The 22,290-nt window shown below is 50.0% G+C and overlaps 1 protein-coding gene and 1 long non-coding RNA gene across 2 annotated transcripts in view; one reads left to right on the forward strand and one right to left on the reverse strand.

Moving 5' to 3' along the window:
- The window catches only part of LOC135186831 (uncharacterized), a 46,779-nt gene extending 40,840 nt beyond the window's left edge, over positions 1-5,939 (reverse strand). Inside the window, exon 1 of the long non-coding RNA XR_010307123.1 lies at positions 5,669-5,939. This is a non-coding gene — a long non-coding RNA (uncharacterized LOC135186831). The remainder of the gene's footprint in view (positions 1-5,668) is intronic.
- Positions 1-22,290, forward strand: part of SLC7A14 (solute carrier family 7 member 14) — a 42,306-nt gene that overhangs the window by 14,790 nt on the left and 5,226 nt on the right. The window contains exons 2-7 of the mRNA XM_064164903.1: positions 2,665-3,060; positions 12,845-13,081; positions 14,704-14,921; positions 16,966-17,112; positions 18,705-18,913; positions 19,458-20,335. Coding sequence (XP_064020973.1) covers positions 2,757-3,060; positions 12,845-13,081; positions 14,704-14,921; positions 16,966-17,112; positions 18,705-18,913; positions 19,458-20,335 — 1,993 coding nt within the window. The 5' untranslated portion in view covers positions 2,665-2,756. The remainder of the gene's footprint in view (positions 1-2,664; positions 3,061-12,844; positions 13,082-14,703; positions 14,922-16,965; positions 17,113-18,704; positions 18,914-19,457; positions 20,336-22,290) is intronic.

A 22,290-nucleotide genomic window follows, 5' to 3' on the forward strand; every position in this document is an offset into this window, starting at 1 on the left:
AGATGACGAAGAATTGCTGATCTCAAACCACATCAGTCCCAACATAGGGCAGGTCTTCCCATGCTGAAGCATGAAAGTGGTGATAGGACCAAGCACCAGCCCACAGCCTTGGCACCTCTGTCCCACATCATGCTACTTCTGGTGGCCTAGTGGCTCCTCTGTGATAAGCACAGCCCTCACAAATCATCCAGGATTGGTATCAAGACATTAAGAGGCACAAACCAGCACTCCCCAGTGTTCATCTCCTGCCACACTTAATCTTCCAACTTTTATTTGCCCAGCCTCAACTTTCAGCTTTTCCTCACAAGAGCTAAGAGCTGACTATCCAGTTATTATTTTCACCATGCAATAGATCTTTGGTTTGAGGGATGGGTTCACTTGGGGAAGATTTCCCTACAGTTCAAACTACATGAGAAAACTTCACAGCAATAGGAACACAGAATCATAGGATCAACCAGTTTGGAAGAGAGCTCCAAGATCATCCAGTCCAGCCTAGCACCCAGCCCTATCCAGTCAACTAGACCATGGCACTAAGTGCCTCATCCAGGCTTTGCTTGAACACCTCCAGGGACGGTGACTCCACCACCTCCCTGGGCAGTCCATTTCAATGCAAATCACTCTCTCTGTGAAGAACTTCCTCCTAACATCCAGCCTATATTTCCCCTGGCACAACTTGAGACTGTGACCCCTTGTTCTATTGCTGGTTGCCTGGCAGAAGAGACTGACCCCCACCTGGCTACAGCCTCCCTTCAGGTAGTTGTAGACAGCAATGAGGTCTGCCCTGAGCCTCCTCTTCTGCAGGCTGCACACCCCCAGCTCCCTCAGCCTCTCCTCACAGGGCTGTGCCCCAGGCCCCTCACCAGCTTTGTCACCCTTCTCTGGGCACATTCCAGTACCTCAACATCTCTCTTGAACTGATGAGCCCAAAACAGGACACAGCACTCAAGGTGTGGCCTGAGCAGTGCTGAGTACAGGAGCAGAATAACCTCCCTTGTCCTGCTGACCACACTGTTCCTGATCCAGGCCAGGATGCCACTGGCTCTCCTGGCCACGCTGCTGGCTCATGTTCTTCCAACACAAACCTTCATTTAAACCAAAAAGCAAAACCTAAACCTGATTTTTAGCTCACAACACAGACCAGTTGACTTCTCGAGCAACCCAAACCCCATTAATATTCTCAACCCAAAGATGCCTATTTGCTCAAGAGCAATCCCTTAGTATTATTCCTCAGAAGAAAACCCAACCCTTCATCTTGTGGTTGCTCAAGGTACAAAAAAAAGAAGAAGAAGAAATAATAGAACAATCTCAAGTTGAAATGTGATCAACCAAAACATGAAATAAATGCTGTGTTTTGTTTCATCAACTCCAGCAACACAAGGCTGCCTGGGTAGACACAATGTAATTTGTCTTGGATGTAAAGGTGGAAATATAATTGATTTGTCTTCAAGGCAATTAAAAACAAAAAAAAGGATTCCTCTGATAGCAGGAAAGAAGCTGCCAGGCTAAAACTCATCTTTAATAAACTGTTTTTCCTGTTGCCTTATATCAGCATGTGGAGATCATCAATTCTTGGGTTTTGCTCAAAGTCAAGAAGCCATCAATATGTCACTAGGAGGCCACTGCTGCTGGGAGCTGGCCTGAAAACTACACATCCTGCTTTAAAGAAAAAAAGCAAAACACTGAACAACCAAGCAGAAAGGAGGGGGTGGGAAATGGAGGCTGCTGGATAGTTCTTGATTATAAGATTCAAGGTGAGAAAGCACAGAGAAAGAGCAAAACAAAGTCATTTTGTGCTTTGGAAGACAATCTCAGGATCTGGAATCATATGACAGCCCTAAAGCTTTTGTTGAGCTCCTTTCTCAGCTTGCCTTAACTATACAGAAACCAAACCCCAAAGCTTGTTGTAGTAGCTCCATTTACATCTCTTAAAAAAATCAAAAACAACCAAATCCTAAAAAACTGAACTGAATGAAGAAACCACACCAGGGACTTGTTTAACCTCATGGTGCCAGCAGGAGATCCTAGCTGCCAGAACACTCTGCTGTGCTGTCAAGCTTGGAGTCAGGCTTAGTTCCCACCAAGACCCAATGTGCTGTGGTGGCCACCAGCATCTCACTTTTATACAAAGCAATTAAGCCACTTGGAGGGTATCAGATTCCTGCTGTGTTAATAACCACAACTAAAACCATGCAGGTAAACACAGAGTGAGCATCTCCATTGTACAACACAGTTGAGATGGAGAAAGGTGGTTTCTCTGGAGCAGCAGCACTGGTGAAAGCAAAGCTCCCCTTGATCCCCAGGGCTCTTCCAGCACTGGAGACCAGTCAAAGACTGGTTTTGGGACCCATTTGGGCTCTTTATAGAATCATAGAATTGACCAGATTGGAAGAGACCTCCAAGATCATCCAGTCCAACCTAGCACCCAGCCCTATCCAGTCAACCAGACCATGGCACTAAGTGCCCCATCCAGGCTTTTCTTGAACACCTCCAGGGATGGTGACTCCACCACCTCCCTGGGCAGCCCATTCCAATGTCAATCACTCTCTCTCTGAAGAACTTCCTCCTAACATCCAGCCCAGACCTCCCCCAGCACAACTTGAGACTTTGTCCCCTTGTTCTGTTGCTATTTCAGTTCAAAACTATGTTCTACTCTCTTGCTTCCAGGCCACCAGCAGAGGAAGGAGATGCAGCTGCAACCTTGAGCGTGTGCTGCTGAAACCGCCCTTGACCCACCTGCACCAAGCCCAGCACCAACCATGAGCGGCTTCTTCTCGCGCCTGGACCCCCGGCGGGTGCCATGGGGGGCAGCAGGCTATGCCCTGCGCACCCGCGTCCTGCGCACCAAGCCTGTGGAGTCGATGCTGGAGGGCACAGGGACGGCCACCACCCAGGGTGCCAGGCTGGCCAAGGTCCTCACCACTCTCGACCTCATCTCCCTTGGCGTTGGGAGCTGTGTGGGCACCGGCATGTATGTAGTGTCTGGCTTGGTGGCCAAGGAGATGGCAGGACCTGGGGTCATCGTTTCCTTTATCATCGCTGCTGTTGCCTCCATCTTGTCAGGTGAGTCGTGCAGATGGGTTTTGAGTAATGAGCCACCTCCTGCATGCTCTGGCTCCACTCATGAACAAACACCTAGGAGAACCCATGCTCAGCAGCACAGGCTATGAGCAGGTAGTGACTTCCCCATAGACTAAAGAAACCCTTTCACACTGGGCTTGCTCAGTACTCTGACTCTCACTGCCCAAAGAGCAGACCAAATCTTGTGCCAGGTGCCAGCAGCCCAAGCACTAATTACTCTGATGAGTTGCTGATGTCTTCTCCAAGGATGGAGCCAGTGGTCAATATATTTTGAGATCACAGAATGACAGAATGTCAGGGGCTGGAAGGGACCTTGAAAGGTCATCCACTCCAACCCCCCTGACAGGATCACCTAGACCAGATCACAAAGGAACACATCCAGGTGGGTTTTGAATAGCTCCAGAGAAGGAGACTCCACAACCCCCCATGGCAGCCTGTTCCAGGGTTCTGCCACCCTCACAGAGAGAAAAATCCTCCTCATGTTTACATGAAGCTTCCTATGGCTCAGCTTCCACCCATTGCCCTTGTCCTGATGGCTAAGTATCAGTGATCTCCAAGGGCTGGAAAGCTCTGCAGGACTGGCATCACCAAGCAGAGCCTGGCTCCATCCTCCTGGAGAGGAGACACTTAAGAGTTTTGTATTGCTTGTCCCAGGCAGACCATGGCCAAGCCACAGCACTGGAGCAGGAGCACAGTACAGCTTGTGGGCAACCCTGCTTCCACAGGAAGGATCTCAGTGGCTTGGGTAGCACTGGGGCCATCTTTTGTTGTGATCATTGCTAACAGTTAAACAAATTCTTCAAGTCATGGAGTTGATTTTATTGGCTCCTATTCATGCAAGATTGCTCTTTCAATTTCCAAACTGAAAACTCAACAAACAAAAGTGTGGACAGAGGGGAATTCTGTGGAAAGCTGGTGAATTCCAGCTCCTCTGTAGGAACCCAGCTGAGCATATGGCTCGAGCTGCAGTTTCCCTATGAAGCCAGCACTGCTGGCATTTGTCCTTTCCAGATCAGTGCTAACACAATGATGTGATGTTCCTGCTCTCCCTGCTCAGAGGACTCTGCCTGCTGTGTCAGTCTCGTACCCAGCTTTTTTTCCACGGGTTGGATAAGGAAACCTGAGTAAATGGCAAAAGGCTTTGATAGGAGACAGGAACAGCAAACACAGCAAAGTGACCCAGCCCGGCTGGGAGGTGGAAGCACATCACGCTCTTTCCCTGCAAACTGCAGTGCTGCCCTAGGGACACCAAATTCCCTACGAGTCTGAGCAACCTGCACCCCTGCAGCCCAGAGGCACAGCCCTGGCACAGCACCAGGATGAGCATCACGCTCTCCCCACAGCCACGCCAGGGAAAAGCCCCAGCACTGCTGTCTGGGGATGGTCCTGCCTTTTTGCTACACAGTTGGACCCCAGCAACAAGGCAGCTTGGTTCTGGTTCAGCCCAGGACAAGAGCTGGGAGCATGCAAAGAGCTGCGATGTCTATGTGAGATCCCAACACAAAGCCCACCGTTTAACAGAGGCAGTAAAGAGCATCAGCGCCTTCGTCCTCTCCCGCTGCTCGCTTGCTCTCCTCTGCAAAGGTTCTGCTGGTTGTGATGCAAACCAAGAGCAAACAGAGCCTGGGTGGGACTCAGCTACGAAAAACATGCTGCTCTCCAAGAGGGTTTTCTTCACCCCAGACACAAGCCCTGCCCCGCAGTGGGGAGCTCCTCCTGCCTTCGCCCACAGGAGCGACACCGCTTCCCGCTCAGCTTTCATCTCCCCTTGCTTTTGTAGCCCTGAGAAAATGTTTTGGGAAGTGTTTTGATAGTCTCCTTGGCCGCTCCCTCACTTCATGGTGGACGCTGCTGTTGTTTGCAAGGACAACACGTGTTCTGGCTGGGAGAAGGGAGCAGGGGTGCGGGAGCTGGGCGGGAGCTGGGCGGGATGCTGGGCTCACCGGGGACGCGACTTCAGCTCGCACTGCGGTCGCCCCCGGGGCACAGGACCCTGAGCTGGGGCACGCGTGGACAGACAGGTTTTAAGGAGTTTCTCACGCTTCCAAGGCCAGATGAGACCACAGCATGGCCTCTCCCACTGCTTTCCCTCAGTGTATTGAAGATCACTGCCTGCACAGTGTATCCAAGATGGTTTGGGCTTTAAAAAGCCCCTTCCAGAGAGTCATTTGTCTGCTCTGGGAGATAGCCATGGGGAAGCCTCAGCAGTAGGAAGCTCCTCCACACCATACAGTCTGCTTTCAGATAGGGACTGTTCCAATTTCATCTACCCAACAAATGCCAGTTGTGCCTTCTCCTACGTTTAACCAGCATGTACCCCATCAGGGTGCCTACAGACACAGTGTCAGTGATTAAAATGGTAAATCAAATGAACTCAAACTGATTAAATGGAATTATTCTCTCACTGGAAGGTCTTGTAGTCAGCTCTTGAACAGAAACACTTGTCCCCAAAGCCTCCAGTGCAAGGCAGACTGCTGGCTCCTTCCATCAGCTGCAAGCACTCTCACCTCTGTGTCTAGACAAAACTCCTTCTGGCAAAATTCAGCAGTTTGTATCTTACCCAACCCCCATTACTTTTCCACCAGCTTACCCCAGTAGTGATCTCCTCTTCTGAAGCAGAACAACCCTGTTGATGGTGGTTTGCAGGCTCCTTTCTGTGAGCTCAGGCACAGGTCAGGTTCTCCCCAGTGACCATGTTCAGTTTTGGGTTCCTTGCTACAAGAAGGACATTGAGGTGCTGGAGTGGATCCAAAGAATGAAGCTGATGAGGGGTTTAGAGCACAGGTCTCATGAGAGGTGGTTGAGAGAACTGAGCCTCAGAGGAGATCTAGTTCTCTACAACTGCCTGAAAGGAGATTGGAGCCAGGTGGGAGTCATCTGTTTTCCTAACAAGCAACAAGGTGAGAGCAATTGACCTCCAGGAGCAGTTTAGTTTGGACATTAAGGAAAGTTTCTTCCCTGAAAGGGTTGTCAAGCCCTGGAACAGGCTGCCCAGGGAGGTGGTGGAGTCCTTATCCCTGGTGGGATTTAAAATACATGGTGCTGAGGGACGTGGTTTAGCAGTGGCAGTGCTGGGCTAACGATTGGGCTCAATGATCTTAAATGTCTCTTCCAACCAAAACAATTCAATCATTCTTTGGTTACTGCTGTGGAATAGTTTTCTCTGCCACACAACCCCACAGTGACAGGCTGTGGGAGGAAATAAGAGACTCTCCCGTGGGAAGCGCTCTGCAACCTTTGATGGTCTCAGTCACAGGCAGGGTGGATGACAGAACAGGGGAAAGCTGAATATGCCCCTTAGGTGGTACAGGATTGTGTCGTGGGGCTCCAGGTGCAGGTGGCCATGAGCTGCTTGGGTAGTGCTGGGGAGATGAGATATATGTGGAAGCTTTCTTTATGGAGCTGCTTTTTAAGTGTCTGCACACAGTGAGTGATCATGGAACACAATGGACAGGCTCAGTGGCCTGCTGAAGATTGGATTTTGATGTAAACCTGCCTGGATAAATTGGCTGCTTTTGCTTAATGAAGGATGGTCCCTCTGGGTTTGTTGTGTGGGAGCATGTATTAACTGGTGCTGGCTCCAGAGCTGCTGAAAGATCCCTCCCCAAAGGATTGTTTCACCTGAAACCTCACACTCATTGTGCTAGTAGGCTATGAGTTGTCTCATGGTCCCTGTGTGGCCTTGTGCCAGGCAGCAGCAGGAGTGTCAGCACCCACACTACAGCCACCACCACCCCAGCACACCAAAAGCAAGGCAGCAGCCCAGAGGTCACACTGAGCTGTGGTGCTTGTGCTGCTTCCTTGTGCCACCCAGCAGCTCTCACAGCTCTCTGATTTGGGGGTTGAAGCCAGAAAGAAATTAATAGTTTCTCCTCCTGCTCTGCTTTTGCTCACCAGCAAAGACCTCACTGGGCAGGTCAGATGCCAGCTGACCCCAAGCCACTGCCCAGCCACTGTCCAGCATGACCTCAAGCCACCACTAACACAGAAACATCTAGCCCTTGTATGTACAACCAATGCCATGTGGAAAGCTGCCAGCTGCCTCACCTCCTACACCCCAAACAAGATAAACCAGAGAACAGAAAGGTCAATTTAATCTGAAAAATAGGGCTTTGCAGATGGGATCTTGGGAGGGGTAATATCATGGACCAAACTGCTCAGCTGTGGTTGTGTCAATAAAGTCAATAACTGTGTAATTGCACCAGGGTAATGATTGCCACACCAATTACACAGTGAAGGACAAGAAATACACATAGTCAAGGAAAAGAAATGGTGTTCTTCTATAAAAAAACCTTCCTCTGATCTTCCAAACAACCACCACGTTGGGTTGCTCTCTGCAGAAACTCCCAATCACTCTTGACTGGAGGGAAACAAGAGAAATGTGTCTCCAGGCTAAGAGTCATGGTGAGGAAGGTGTGTCCAGCTTCTTCCTGCAGCCCTGGAACTGGGGGTGGAGAGACAGCAGGAAAGCTGCATCTCCCCTGGTACAGGGGGATGAGGTGGCAAAGAGCTGGGGCTGCTAAGTAGTGACTGAGTAACACAGTTTGGTTATTCAGTTGTATACTACTACTACTACTATTAGGATGGGTTTGGTTAGAAGGGACCTTAAAGATAATTTAGCTCCGACTGCCTTGCCATGGGCAGGGACACCTTTCACTAGATTAGGATGCCCAAGGCCTCATGCAACCTGGCCCTGAACACTTCCAGGGAAGGGGAATATGCTAATGACAACAAAAAAACAACACTAAAAACAATAGCAGCAACAACACACTACTAAATCAGCAGAGGTTAGTGAGTTAAAACCTACACTCTAACAAATCATACTCACTTTGTCTTTAAGCATAGAGGGAAGTGCTCTGAACCTCATTTCTGATGGAGGATCTGCAGCACTACAAAGCAAAGTGGTTTGTTTAATGCCACCCAGCACAGCCACTGGCACTCAGGCATGGATAGCAGATCCATGAATGGCTGTGTGCCATCTGGAGTAGCAATTCCAAGTTGCAGAGCACCCTCAGTCTGCTTGAGACCCAGTCTGCAGGTGCAGTGCTGGATGAGGGCAACCCAAGTCAGTTAGTGCCAGAAATCAGTGTTCTGAGCAGAAATGGAGGCATGCAAGAAAGCTGGAGGGGGACTTTTTACTAGGGCTTGAGCTGGAAGAGGAGACAATTAGACTGGATGTTAGGAAGAAATTCTTTCCAGGGAGGGTGGTGAAGCACTGGCACAGGTTGCCCAGGGAGGCTGTGAATACTACCTCCCTGGAGGTGTTCAAGGCCAGACTGGATGAGGTCTTGAGCAATGTGGTCTAGTGGGAGGTGTCCCTGCCTATGGCAGGTGTTTGGAACTAGTTGATCTTTAAGGTCCTTTCCAACCCAAACCATTCTATGATCACAGAATCGCAGAATGTTAGAAGTTGGAGGGGACTTCCAGAAATCATTGAGTCCAAACGCCCTGCCAAGGCAGGATCACCTAGGGCACTCCATTCAGGAATGCATCCAAGGGTGTTTTGAAAGCCTCCAGAAAAAGAGACTCCACAACCCTTCTGGGCAGCCTGTTCCAGGGCTCTGTCACCTTCACTGTAAAGTTTCTCCTCACGTTGAGGTGAAACTTTCTATGTTCAAATTTGTACCTGTTGCTCCTTGCCTGCCTTATTGCTGCAGCCCACTGAAAAGAGATTGGCCCCATCCACTTGACACCCATCCCTCAGATATCTACAGACACTTATGATCTAGCATGGCATGACCCCTAAACCAGACACTGCAGGCTCTGATAGAAAGTAGTTTATCTCCTTTTTTTTAATATATGCTGTATCTACTGCAGATCTGCACCACTTGTTGCTGTGCCTAATGCATATTGAAAGGTTCCTCTTCTATTTCAGGCTCCCAGTAGAGTAATTGAAAACTCAAACATTTTATACATATTAATGTCTTTGCTTTGCCATTATCAGTCTGTATCAATAACAATCCTCTTTAAGCCTTATCTTGTCAATGGCTACAAGTACAGCTGCCTCCCAGAAAGATTATATGATTTTTAAGGCCATCAAAAAGAGAAACTAGATACTTGTCCCCACCAGAGCACCTGTTTCATAAATCATTCAGGCTTGTAGCTCTCAGTGAATGTCTCACCTTTATCCAGCACATGCATTTTTCATCAGCTTCGAATAATGACTGCAGGACTGGCTGATGGAGGACGTCTTGCTGCTCCTCCAATTGGGCCTGCCTCTCAGAAAATAGCTTTTGAAGACCCCTGTTGCAGATCATCCTGTGTGCAGGGTAAACACTGAGTGGAACATGAAGAGAGCTCCAGCGCCGAGAGAAGAGGCAGCACCAAATTCAGCTGAGGGGTGCAATGATTTGTGTCGGTACTGTGTGAGAACTGCACGCAGAGTAAGAGCAGCGACCTCAAAGGGGGGTTATAAATTATTCATTCCTCTCCCTCTACTGAACTGATTGCAAATTTGAAGCAATTATTATCATCTAAATAGAGGATAGTAGTTGGTAAAGAACTTGGTAATTACTCCATGTTGACACAACGATAACAGCAGCTCTAAACTCATTAGCTGGCTGAACTGAGGGCTTCCAGGCAGAGGCTCGACTCACAGATTCATGATTTAGGTAGGAAGGGGTCTTAGAGATGATCAAGTTCCAATACACCTGCCATGGGCAGGGACACCTTCCAGTAGACCAGGTTGTTCAAGGCCTCATCCAACCCAGCCTTGAACATCATCATGATCTCCTCAGCAGCCTGTTCCAGCGTCACACCACTCTCACTGCAAAGAATTTCTTCCTAATCTCCAGGCTAAATCTGCCCTTGTCAAGCTTCAGTCCATTCCCTCTCTTCCTATCACTACAAGCCCTTGTAAAAAGTCTCTTCCTGTCTTTCTAGTAGGCCCCTTTCAGGCACAGGAAGGTCTCTGGAATTACCTGGAGCCTTGTCTTCTCCAGGCTGAACAGCCCAAACTCTCTCAGCCTCTTCCCATAGGTTCTCCATCTTCATGTCCCTCTTCTAGACCTACTCCAACGGTCCAATGTTCCTCTTTTGCTGAGGGCACCAGAACTGGACACAGTACTCCAGGTGTAATCTCATGAGAAAGGAAGAGAATCATCTCCCTCGTCCTGCTGGCCACACTTCTTTTGATGCAAGCCACGATACAGTTGGCCTTTCGGGGTGCAAGTGACCATTGCCAGCTCATGTTGATTTTCATCATGTGACACCCTCAAGCCCTTGATCTGCACACAGGATGCAGTGCAGCCTTCCAGTGCTTGCTCTGACTAATATTTGGAGAATCTATGACTAAGTCCATCCGTTGCTTTAAACAAAAGCTAATGGTTGTTTAAAGACAGCAATATGTCAGGGTCAGGTTTTCGTTGAAAAGTATCCTGACACAGCTGAGTTTGGAAAGTACTAAAGTCCACTGAAGTCACCTCCCAAACTGTTTAAGTTAAATACTTCTTCCTTTTTTGCTTTTCTTTTGCTACAAAGACACTTTTGCAACTGTCCTTCAGAATGAGACTTGCACATAACCTTTTGAAGTGTTAAAATAACTTCTATTCTCTATGTCAGGTGGCTTCAAACTCCCCCTGCACGGGTACAAATGAAGGCAGGGGGTATCAGGATGGTGCTCGTAGATGGATCTGCAGAGCAGCAACCCAACACAGGCATTTGGGAATGGCACAGTGGGGCAGGGAGAGGAGCAGCCTTGTGTGAGCTCTCCTGTGGTATCCTACCCTACCATCCTACCATCCTTATTGTGACCTTTCAGTATCTTAAGGGGGCCTGCGAGAAAGCTGAAGAGGCACTTTTTAGGCTGTCAGGTAGAGATAGGACTGGGGAGAATGGAACAAAGCTAGAAATGGGGAGATTCAGGCTGGATCTTAGGAAGTTCTTCAGCATGAGGGTGGCGAGACCCTGGAATGGTTTGCCCAGGGTGGTGGTGGAAGCCTCATCCCTGGAGGTGTTTAAGGCCAGGCTGGATAAGACTCTAGACAGCCTGACCTAGTGTGAGGTGTCTCTGCCCATGGCAGGGAGGTTGGAACTAGATGATCCTTGTGGTCCCTTCCAACCCTGACTGATTCTAGGATTCTAACATCTGTTCTGCTGGGCAACACTGACCCAGGATCCCATGCCATAGCTACAACCATCCCTGACCTCCTTGTGCCCCACAGTGCTTTAGAGACACCCAAATGTTGTCTGCTGGCAGGTCTCTCTGGAACCATCCTTTCCCTGGCAAACTCCAGGGCTGTGATAGTTTCTCCAGTCAAAAGCACTAGAAACTCATCAGAATATTGGTACCACAGATAAAATCCCTGGAAAATGGGAAACAATCATATTGCAGTGTCACTGCTGGATGGGAAAGAAGTATCTATCACCATCAAAGCTATCACAAGGAAAGAGGGCTCCAAGGACCCCACCACAAGCTCTACCCACGTCTGCTCCCCAGCTTTGCTTTTGTGTCTATGAGGGTTGCAGTTAGGTGTGATGAAGAGGCCCAGAGTAGAGGCACTCACCTGGGCAAAGGCTCTTCTACAATGGGCTGTAAAGGCTTGGCTAGTTTGAGCTGTGTATCCTCCAAAAAGAATCCATCACAACTTGATTTTAAGTGGAAAATGAGCTGCTTGTGAAAGTCAAGTAATTGGAGAGGGACAGTCACCATGATGTACTGTGGTATCTCCAGGCTCCTGATGCTGACCACAGCCCTGGTCACCTCCTGGCACCTCCAGACAGCTGGGACCAGGGCAGGTTTACTTTTTTCCCTTTTCCAAGCTGTCTCGGTTCTGGTTTAAATTTCCCAGAGACTCAACTATAGGTAATAAAACCAATAACAATTTATAGGATGCCTTTCCCTCTTCCCCAGAGGAAAAGGTAAAGTACACCCAAATAAATAGTCTCACTTCCATTTGGAAGTTAAAAGAGGGACATTTTAACAAGAAATAAAAGGTATTTGAGGTAGGGAAGTTACAAAAGGTACAGGGAAGGGAAAACAAGATACAAAATATGTGAATACAACCAGATTTGATGGCAATGGCTTTGTCTGCCTCGTGGGTTATGGCCATGTGGCAAAACAAAGAGTAGCAGGAAGCAGAACGGTGATGCTGGCAAGCAGGGAGGCAAGAGAGAGAGAGAGAAACAGAAAGTTCCTCTGGTTTTTACAGGGGGGCTACACAGAAAGTGGGAGGGGGTTAACCACCGCACCTGGTAGTGTTCAGACCCTCCCCCAGGGAGGGGTCAGGAGGACCTGGGGTCAGGACAAAGCTGGTGAAAGGCCTGGAACACAAACCCTATGAGTAGAGGCTGAGGGAGCTGGGGTTGTTTAGCCTAGAGAAGAGGAGGCTCAGGGGTGACCTCATTGCTGTCTACAACTACCTGAAGGGACATTGTAGCCAGGTGGGCGGTGGCCTCTTCTCCCAGGCAACCAGCAATAGAACAAGGGGACACAGTCTCAAGTTGTGCCAGGGGAGGTCTAGGCTGGATGTTAGGAGGAAGTTCTTCACAGAGAGAGTGATTTCCCATTGGAATGGGCTGCCCAGGGAGGTGGTGGAGGCACCGTCCCTGGAGGTCTTCAAGACAAGCCTAGATGAGGCACTTAGTGCCATGGTCTAGTTGACTGGCTAGGGCTGGGGGCTAGGTTGGACTGGATGATCTTGGAGGTCTCTTCCAACCTGGCTGATCCTATGATTCTATGATTCTGTGATCCAGACCGCTCCCCCAGGAGGGTTAACCCCTCACACAAACCCATCTTCCTTACGGCGCTTCCTCTTTCTCTAAACAGGCGTTTGCTATGCTGAGTTTGGGGTGAGGGTCCCCAAGACCACAGGCTCTGCCTACACCTACAGCTACGTGACAGTGGGGGAGTTCGTGGCGTTCTTCATCGGCTGGAACCTCATCCTGGAGTACCTGATCGGCACGGCGGCGGGCGCCAGCGCCCTCAGCAGCATGTTCGACTCGCTGGCCAACCACACCATCAGCCGCTGGATGATCAGCAGCGTGGGGACGCTGAACGGGCTGGGTGCGTCACGCTGCGCACACCTACCTGTCTTCATTAGGGCCTGAAAAGTAACTGGGAGCTCATGGGGTGTCAGGCGTGGCTGTTAGGGCTTCATTCCTTATTTACCATCCGTCTGCTGCTGGTACTCTGCCTCAGCAGCCTGGTTCACAGGTGGGATTCGGGGATGGGGGAGGGGATAGGTGACACTTGGAGTCCCTTTGGGCTGAGCTGGTGTGTAGCAGGATGAGCAGCCAGAAAAACCAGTCAGATGCCAGAGGGTAAGGAGAGCCTAAGAGCACTGCACCCAGTGTTGACGCTCTGCTTGGTCTCATTATGGCACACACAGAGTCTGGGAGACAGTAAAGGCTTTTGACACAGTCTCCCATGATATTCTAGTGAACAAGCTCAGGAAGTATGGGGTAGAAGAGCAGACAGTGAGGTGGATTAGGAACTGGTTACAAGAGAGAGTTCAAAGAGTGGTGATCAATGGTTCTAGGTCCAGCTGGAGAGCTGTAACCAGTGGAATCCCCTGGGGATCAGTGCTGGGTCCAGTCCTGTTCAACATCTTCATCAATGGCATTGATGAGGGGACAGAGTCTGCTCGGCAAGTTTGCTGATGACACCAAACTGAAGGCTTGGCTGATACAGCTGAAGGCTGTTCAGCCATCCAGTGAGATCTGGGCATAGAGGAGCCAAATGAGGTTCAACAAGGACAAGTGCAGAGTCCTGCACCTGGGAAGGAATGGTAAACTGCGCCAGTACAGGTTGGGAGGTGATCTGCTGGAGAGCAGCCCTGTGGAGAGGGACCTGGGAGTGCTGGTGGATAACATCCACGGCACAGCAATGTGCCCTTGTGGCCAAGAAGGCCAATGGGATCCTGGGGCATATCAAGCAGAGTGTGTCCAGCAGTCAAGGGAGCTTCTCCTTCCCCTCTACTCTGTTCTGGGGAGACCTCATCTTGAATACTGTGTTCAGTTTTGGGCTCCCCAGTTGGAGAGAGGAAGGGATCTGCTAGAGAGGGTCCAGCAGAGGGCCACAAGGATGATTAGGGGATTTGGAGCACTACCTGATGAGGAGAGGCTGAGGAACCTGGGGCTGTTTAATCTAGAGAAGAGATTCCTGTGTGACCTGAGCTAGGTTGTGTGGTGCTGCTCTGGCAGGGGGGTTGGACTTGACGATCTCCTTGGGTCCCTTCTAACCCCTAACATCCTGTGATGCTGTGATCTACAGTCCTGCCATGTAGAAACTCAGGGCTGTGATGGTCCAGTATGACCAGCAGCTCCAGCAATGCTCTGTGGTGGCTACCAGTAAGCAAGCAGCTAGCTGTGCTGTACCTGTGGCATGAAAACTACATGTCTGATTGATTTGTAATCAGTACTTGGCAGATGTTATGCAAACTGGGACCTGTTCATTTGTTTGCTCAAAACACCAAACAGTGTCTTAAGGCATCAAGATTTATCAACTTAATGAAACAACTTTGGCTAGCTGAGGCAGGGGTATCTGGAGACCTTCTTTGTGATGATGCTGAGGAGTTTTGCAAAGCCCCAGGGTCTGAAAAGTGCTTTTAAAGGCCCCTAAAGAGCTCTGGGGATGTTGTCCCTAGCTATGGATGGAGAATCACACACCTCTTTTCTCTCACCCAGGGAAAGGAGAGGAGTCATACCCTGACCTTCTCGCTCTGGTCATCGCTGTCATCGTCACCATCATCGTGGCCATGGGGGTGAAGAACTCGGTGGGGCTGAACAACGTCCTCAACGTCATTAACCTGGTGGTCTGGATCTTCATCATGATTGCTGGGCTCTTCTATATCAAAGGTGACAACTGGGCTGAAGGACAGTTCCTGCCATTCGGATGGCCGGGGGTAAGTCCTGGGTGCAGGGAAGGACACAGAGCTCCTGAGCAGAGCCAGCCACACGTGCCCAGCATCGCTCTCCCCAGCCTCAGCCCTGCAAACTCACCTGTGCTTTGGCCAGGGAGCTCCAGCTTCCACCACTGCAGGCGTGGATCCAGGCTTCCTCGCTCTGCCAAAGCCTAAGGGTGTACCTTTGCCTGCATCTCCTGCCACCTCTCAGAATAAACCCAGAGCTTTTCCAAAATGCCTTCCTGGAGAGCCAAACTCCACCTGAATGGATACCCTGGGGAACTGCCACCGATTGCCAGGCAGTGGAGCAAAATGCATTGGCCATCTGAGATGGGGAGCTCAGGAGGACCTGGCTCAGCCTCTGTGGAGGGGGAGATACTTGTTGTTGGCCTCTTTTCAACAACAATGTTCTCAAGCATTTGTTTTGAGCACTTCATAATGCCACCTGCCAGTACTTATTTTATGGATGTTCCCTCAAAGCTTACTGAGAATTTGGACATATTTGGCTTTTTTAGCTTGCTTGCACTGGTTTGTATCCAAGAATGAATAGAGACTGAAAATATCTCAACTGGCCTAAACCCAAGATAAGTTCTCAGATTTATGCTGCTCCACTCCACTGGGGTTTTGTGCAGAAAAGTAAGCAACCAAGTGAAGTCAACCAAGAATCTCAGTTGTTGAGAGGGGCCTGAGCAGCCATACAGTCCCTGCACCCCCTTCAGTAAATCAATACCTCTCTGCCAGAGAGCAACAGAAGGGAGAAGAGCACCAAGGCTCATTTCAGAGCAGAGGTCATATTTACCTTTGGCTTGTGCTCAGATTTTTATGACATACAATAAGGAATGAAAAAGAGAAAAGAGCTGTTGTGCTCCAAGTCAACTCACCAAATTATCTCCTGGCAACCCTTCTCTCCCTAAGTTTAAAAGACACATATCCAAAGTGTATTGAACCCAGTTGGGTCCCCCCATCATTTTCAGCTGGTTGGTTGAGGTATTTAGTGCCATGGTCTAGTTGACTGGATAGGGCTGGGTGCTAGGTTGGACTGGATGATCTTGGAGGTCTCTTCCTACCTGGTTGATTCTGTGATTCTATGACTTTAAAGGTCATCTAGTTCCAACTCCCCTTCCACGGGCAGGGACAGCTCCCACCAGACCAGGTTCCTCAAAGCCTCACCCAGCTTGGTCCTCCAAGGATGCAAATCCCCATTAAAAGAAGCTTGAGACTCCCAGGAGCATCAAGGGATGCATTTTAAAGGTAGTTACATCTCATCCCCTGAGCGAGGTGGGTTTTACTATGAGCAGCTGAGGTGACAGAGGTGTGGTGGACACATGGTACCCAGCTAGAGCTAGATGCATGCAAGGCTGTTACAACTGCAAATTAGCTTGCTCACAGCCACAGCCTTCAGCCTGCTTCAGCCCTGTAAATGTCCTTGTGAATATTGTATGCTTTTTAAATCACATTAAGAAGATAACTAAACAGTGCAAACTATTCCTCATCCAAGTGTTCCAACCTGTGCTCCTAACCTGTCTGCAGCTTCCAAGCTAAACAGGGGTTGTTTGGACAGCGGCACACATCTGATTGTTGCTACTCTCTTCTTGCTTCCTCTGCTAGTGGATCTTGCTGCCACAGGAGACATCTTGCTAAGACAGAACATGTAAACACACTCCAGATCCCTACTAATATAAACAGATTTGGGGTGGAGGACTGTGAAAGCAAACTTGAAATCGGTTAGTTGTGTCACTGCCAGGATCTCCTGACAGGTTTGGGTGCTGCGTAGGCACAGGTTTGTGGTGCCCCACCACTGAGCTGCAGTGCCTCAGGCCACACATTGACATCTTTTCCCTAGAGCAGGTCATTGGGTTATGGGTGATCTGGTCAGACCCTAGATGGGAATGCTCAGCTCTATGTGTGGAGCCCCCTGCTCTGCCCCCAGCCACCCTGTGGCTCAGACACAGCAGAACTGAGCGCCTTCATTTCTGCTGAGTTCTCTCTCCCTGGTTGGGTTCTGCCTCTGTCCCGGCACTCAGCTGCTTGTTCCTTCACACAGGTGCTCAAAGGGGCTGCAACGTGTTTCTATGCCTTCATCGGCTTCGACATCATTGCTACCACTGGAGAAGAAGCAAAGAACCCCAACACCTCTATCCCCTATGCCATCACGGCCTCGCTCGTCACCTGCTTGACAGCATACGTGTCTGTAAGTGCTAGCTGCACACACACAGGGGGACAGAGCTGCACAGCTGGGCACATACACACCAGACACTCATGGAGTGGGTTGGATCAGGAGTGGCCTCAGAAAGGTCATCTAATCCAACCCCCTCGCAGCAAGCAGGGACATCTTCAACTAGAGCAGGTTGCTCAGAGCCCCAAACAACCTGATCTGAAATGGTTCCAGGGATGGGCCATCTACCAGCTCCTCAGACAGTGTTTTACCACCCTCATTGTGAGAAATATCTCCCGTCTATCTGATCTAAATCTCCCTCTTTTCATTTCAAACCATCACCCCTTGTCCTGTCACAACAGGCCTTACTAATAAGTCTGTCTCCATCCTTCTTATACACCCCTCCAAGTACTGAAAGGCCACAATAAAGTCTGCCTTGGAGCCTTCTCTTCATGCTGTACAACCCCAACTCTCTCAATCTGTCCTCACGGCAGAGGTGCTTCAGTCCCTTGGCCGTTTTGGTGACATCCTCTGAACATACTCCAATGGATCCATGTCTTTCTTGTGCTGAGCACTCCAAGGCTGGACACAGTACTCGAGATGGGGTCTCACCAGAGCAGAGTAGAGTGGCAGAATCACCTCCTTCAGCCTGCTGGCTGCAAAAGAAACAAACCAAGCAAACAAAAACCCCCATGCTCACCCCCCCTCCAAATATATACATATTATATATAATGTGTCCCTTCATGGCTCCCCTCCCCATGAGCTGAGGTTTCAGTCTGACTCTTGGACGAGGGCCATTTCTTTGGTGGGAAATGAGACATCAGCTGCATTTCCATGTGACCGCAGCATCCTGCTGAGGCTCTTCCCAGCCAACTCCCAGTTTGTCCCCAGCCTCCTGTTACCCTGCCGAGATCCCGCTGCCGGCTGCAGAGAGGTGGTGGGTGGCAGCAGTGTTCTCTCTCACGGCTCATGCTCATCCGCAGCTCCTTTTGCATCCAGAAGCACAGCAAAGCAGAAAGAGCAGCCGTGTTACACCAACCTGTCTCCCTGCTTTTGGGAAAAGCAGCACTGCCTCTGCTGGAGATACGGGAGAGGATCCAAGTGAGGAGGAGGATGTGCAGGAACAGCCATGTGAGAAGTATCTAGCTGCTCTGCAGCCCAAGGAATGGATCTCTGTACTCAGGGATTTCCCTGTAAAAGAGCAAAACTGAGTCAGGAAAGAGGAAAAAATACAGTTCTGATGGCTTCCAAGGAGCTCACCCACTGCTTCCCCTGCATTGTGGTGGGCTCCCCTCAAACCCAATTCCTCTTTGGCTCTAATAAGATCTGAGTGTCCCCCCGAGTAATACCACCTTGGATTTTGGGTCTGACTCACAAGGTCTGCATGTCCCCATACAGGAACATGGCCAGTGAGAGTGTTACTGACTCCCACCACACTCCTGCATCACTGCTGCTGCAAGGTTCAAGGTGTCATCCTGTTGCCTTTGGAGGCCTTAACACTGACAGGAGACATAAGGATATATCTCAATTAGACTTGACAGGTTTTGGCTTTCCACCCTTGAGAAGCAGCCCCCATGCCCTGGATTCCCCAGCTGACACCCATGTCCTGTTCCTCTCACCTTCCCCAGGTGAGCATCATCCTCACACTGATGGTGCCCTACGATGCCATTGACACCGAGTCCCCGCTGATGGAAATGTTTGTGGTCCATGGCTTCTACGCAGCCAAGTTCATTGTCGCCATCGGGTCTGTGGCTGGCCTGACTGTCAGCTTGCTGGGCTCCCTCTTCCCAATGCCAAGAGTCATTTATGCCATGGCTGGTGACGGGCTGCTCTTCAGGTCAGTCATGCCCACGTTGGCATTTATTTCTCCCTGCTCGAGAACCCGTTGGGAAGTGTTTTGGGAGGGATGGGGACTGTCCTGTGCTGTGACAGCTCAGTGCCATCATCGCAGGGAGCAGTGGGTATGTATGCACAGACTTGGTGCTTGCAGAACAGACCACACACCAAAGTGAAATCCTGGAGTGAGGGGGGAAACAGGCTAGATGTACAGAAAGTTTTCTCACATGGTGCTGACTTCTAGAGCTCCAGCTTGTGAGAGGGTGAGCACTTAATTCAAGAGTGACTCACAGAGGACAGCAGCTTGTATGCATAAAATCTTGGCACTTATTTGCAGTCATCCAAGTGCCCATTTCAGAGCTGGTTAGACTTAGATCTAACTCCAGACCCAGTTTCACCAGCACTGCCAGTCCCTGACTGCTGGGGTCTGAGCACCAAAAAGCAACAAGAGCTGAAGCCTGGCAACTCAGCTGACTAAGAGTTCCTGTGACAGGGGACCGCTGCCATTTGCAATTTTAACCTTCTCTTACCATTTCCCATTCCAGATTCTTGTCCCATGTCAGTTCTTACACAGAAACTCCAGTAGTGGCTTGCATTGTCTCTGGATTCCTGGCAGCACTGCTCTCCTTGCTGGTCAGCCTGAGGGACCTGATAGAAATGATGTCCATCGGCACGCTGCTCGCCTACACCTTAGTCTCTGTCTGTGTCCTGCTGCTCCGGTACCAGCCTGAGAGCGACATCGATGGCTTCGTCAAGTTCCTCTCCGAGGAGCACACCAAGAAGAAGGAGGGCATCCTGGCTGACTGTGAGAAGGAAGCTTGCTCTCCAGGGAGTGAAGGAGAGGAGTTTGCTGGCCCACCAACCAACACATGTGGGGCAAAAAACCTGCCGTCCCTGGGGGATAACGAGATGCTAATCGGCAAGTCTGATAAGTCAGCCTACAACGTCAACCACCCCAACTACGGCACGGTCGACATGACCTCGGGGATAGAGGCAGATGAGTCTGAGAACATTTACCTCATCAAGCTGAAAAAACTGATTGGCCCTCGCTACTACACCATGAGGATCCACCTGGGACTGCCAGGGAAAATGGACCGTCCCACAGCGGCCACCGGCCACACGGTCACCACCTGCGTGCTCCTCCTTTTCGTCCTGATGTTCATCTTCTGCTCCTTCATCATTTTTGGGTCAGACTACATCTACGAGCAGAGCTGGTGGGCTGTCCTCCTTGTCGTGCTGATGGTCCTGCTCATCGCCGTGCTGGTGTTCGTGATCCTGCAGCAGCCAGAAAACCCCAAGAAGCTGCCCTACATGGCACCCTGCTTGCCCTTCGTCCCTGCCTTTGCCATGCTGGTGAACATCTATCTCATGCTGAAGCTCTCCACGGTCACCTGGATCCGATTTGCTGTCTGGTGTTTTGTGGGTGAGTCCCAGATGCCTTCGTTTTGATTTTCAAGCTGACACTCTTTCGAAGGGGGTGTTAATAATAACTTCCCTAGTTAAGAGTGCTTTAGGCTGATGCTTCTTCAGCTGGGGGCACACCCAGTCCTTTGCAGTTGTCCCTTGTCATGCTGAAGCTCTCAGAAGCCTCAGTTAACCAAGCCCCCGAGCCGCAGCTAAATGGAGAAATCACACCTCCAGAAAATGTCACCTTGATGGAAGCAAACTGCTGCAGGCAGAGGTGACTATTTTGATGATCCTTTTGATGCAAGGCAGGTGGGCGCTGGAAATTGCCTCACAGGCAGGTTTCCTACAGAAATCTGCCTGCTTTTTTGTTATTTCACCCACTAGAGCTCTTCAGCAGCCCACACCCAAATGTCAGTGCTGCATTCTCAAACCCCAGAGCTGCCCAAACCCAACAGCCCTGTGAGAAACAGAGCCAAGGGATCTGTGGACTGTGTCTCCTTCTCTTGGTGCAAGTCCTTAACTTTGTGACAGAAGAATCTTGGGACTCACAGACTCCCTTGTGGAACTTTTATGCCAGATTTAAGCTCCCTGGCATGTTCATAGTTTCTCTTGCTTAACACAGCAACCCACTTCAAAAAAGAGCAGCTCTCATAGCTCCTCCTGAGGGCCCCCAAGTCTGGACTGTAGAGAACCAAAGCAACAAGACAATATCAAAGCCAAGGGCTCTTTACAGATAAATAAATGACCCTGTGGGAAAACACAGATGCTGCCCACAGGAGACCCAGCTGCTGACAATAGTCTGTGACCACAGCACCAGCACCCAAAAGGACCATCCCTGGCCAAGTATCCTAGCAGCACTTCACACCTTTGAGAGCAGGATTCAGGGTCCTGGACTGAGAGAAAGTGCTGGGGAAAGAGAAATAAGTATTGATGTAAGGGTTGTAATCAGCTGTCACCTCCCATAAAGGTAGGAATTGCCCCTCCTGGGAGGTGGTGGACGGCACAGGCCACTGCACTAGGCTCACCAGCCTTCATGCTTTTCTTAGGTGCCTCCTGACATCTGTAGATGGTGGAACTCAGTCAGCAGAGCCAGAAGAGGACATGAACACCTTAAATCTCCTTCTGCTGTCTCTGAGAGTTTAGAGTAGTCTTACGGGTTCCACCCTTCGGGGAAAGGCTTTTAAAAAGCTTTTTCTCCATTTTGCCATTCCCTTTTTTGCTATCCTGAGTTAGTCTTGCATGGATGAGGTCTCAAAGCAAGGCTTCATCTCTGAGAATTCCCTGTCTCCAAGCCAAGTTGTTGGGCAGTAGCTGCCACGTCACTATTTGGGCTGGAGAAGACATGTTTGGTGACTTTTTTGCCCTCAAAGGCAACAGTTCTTCTGCCTGGGAGCAAAGATGACTCCAAAGCATCAGTTTAACCTACTGTGATTAAATACTTACTCCTGTCCACCCATCTAACACCTCTTCAGCTGCCAGCAATGGCAACAAGTAAATTAAGCCACTACACTAAGCTGTGATGGATTTCACCAGTCCCACCTGTAGCTGCTCACCTGTTGGAGGAGGAACATCCCATTTGTTTTTGTGGCAGAGATGTGTGGTCCTGCTATGCAGGCTCTGGATATAACCTCATAAGCAGTGTCCCATGGCCAGTCTGTGGCATGTGGAGAAGTCTCAGTTTCTCTGTACATGTGTGGGGTAGGCTAATCCCAGGATCCACTGGAAATGATAGCTCCAGATACACTGGCCTCCAGGGAAAGGATTGCTGCCGGCAGGTGAGATCAGATAGGGCTAGAGGGAGAAGGTGAAACAAAACTCCTGAGGAGAGGAAGAAAGGATTTCCACTCTGGTTTAATACCAAGTCCACTCATCCTGGCAGCCCTGGAGCACAGCCCTGGCTGCGAGCACCAGCAGGAGAGAGATTGAGAACAGGAGAAAATTGCAGAGGGGCAAAGGGTAGCCAGGAGGGGA

The sequence above is a fragment of the Pogoniulus pusillus genome, chromosome 26 (genome assembly GCF_015220805.1).
Source record: "Pogoniulus pusillus isolate bPogPus1 chromosome 26, bPogPus1.pri, whole genome shotgun sequence".
Taxonomy (NCBI): domain Eukaryota; kingdom Metazoa; phylum Chordata; class Aves; order Piciformes; family Lybiidae; genus Pogoniulus; species Pogoniulus pusillus.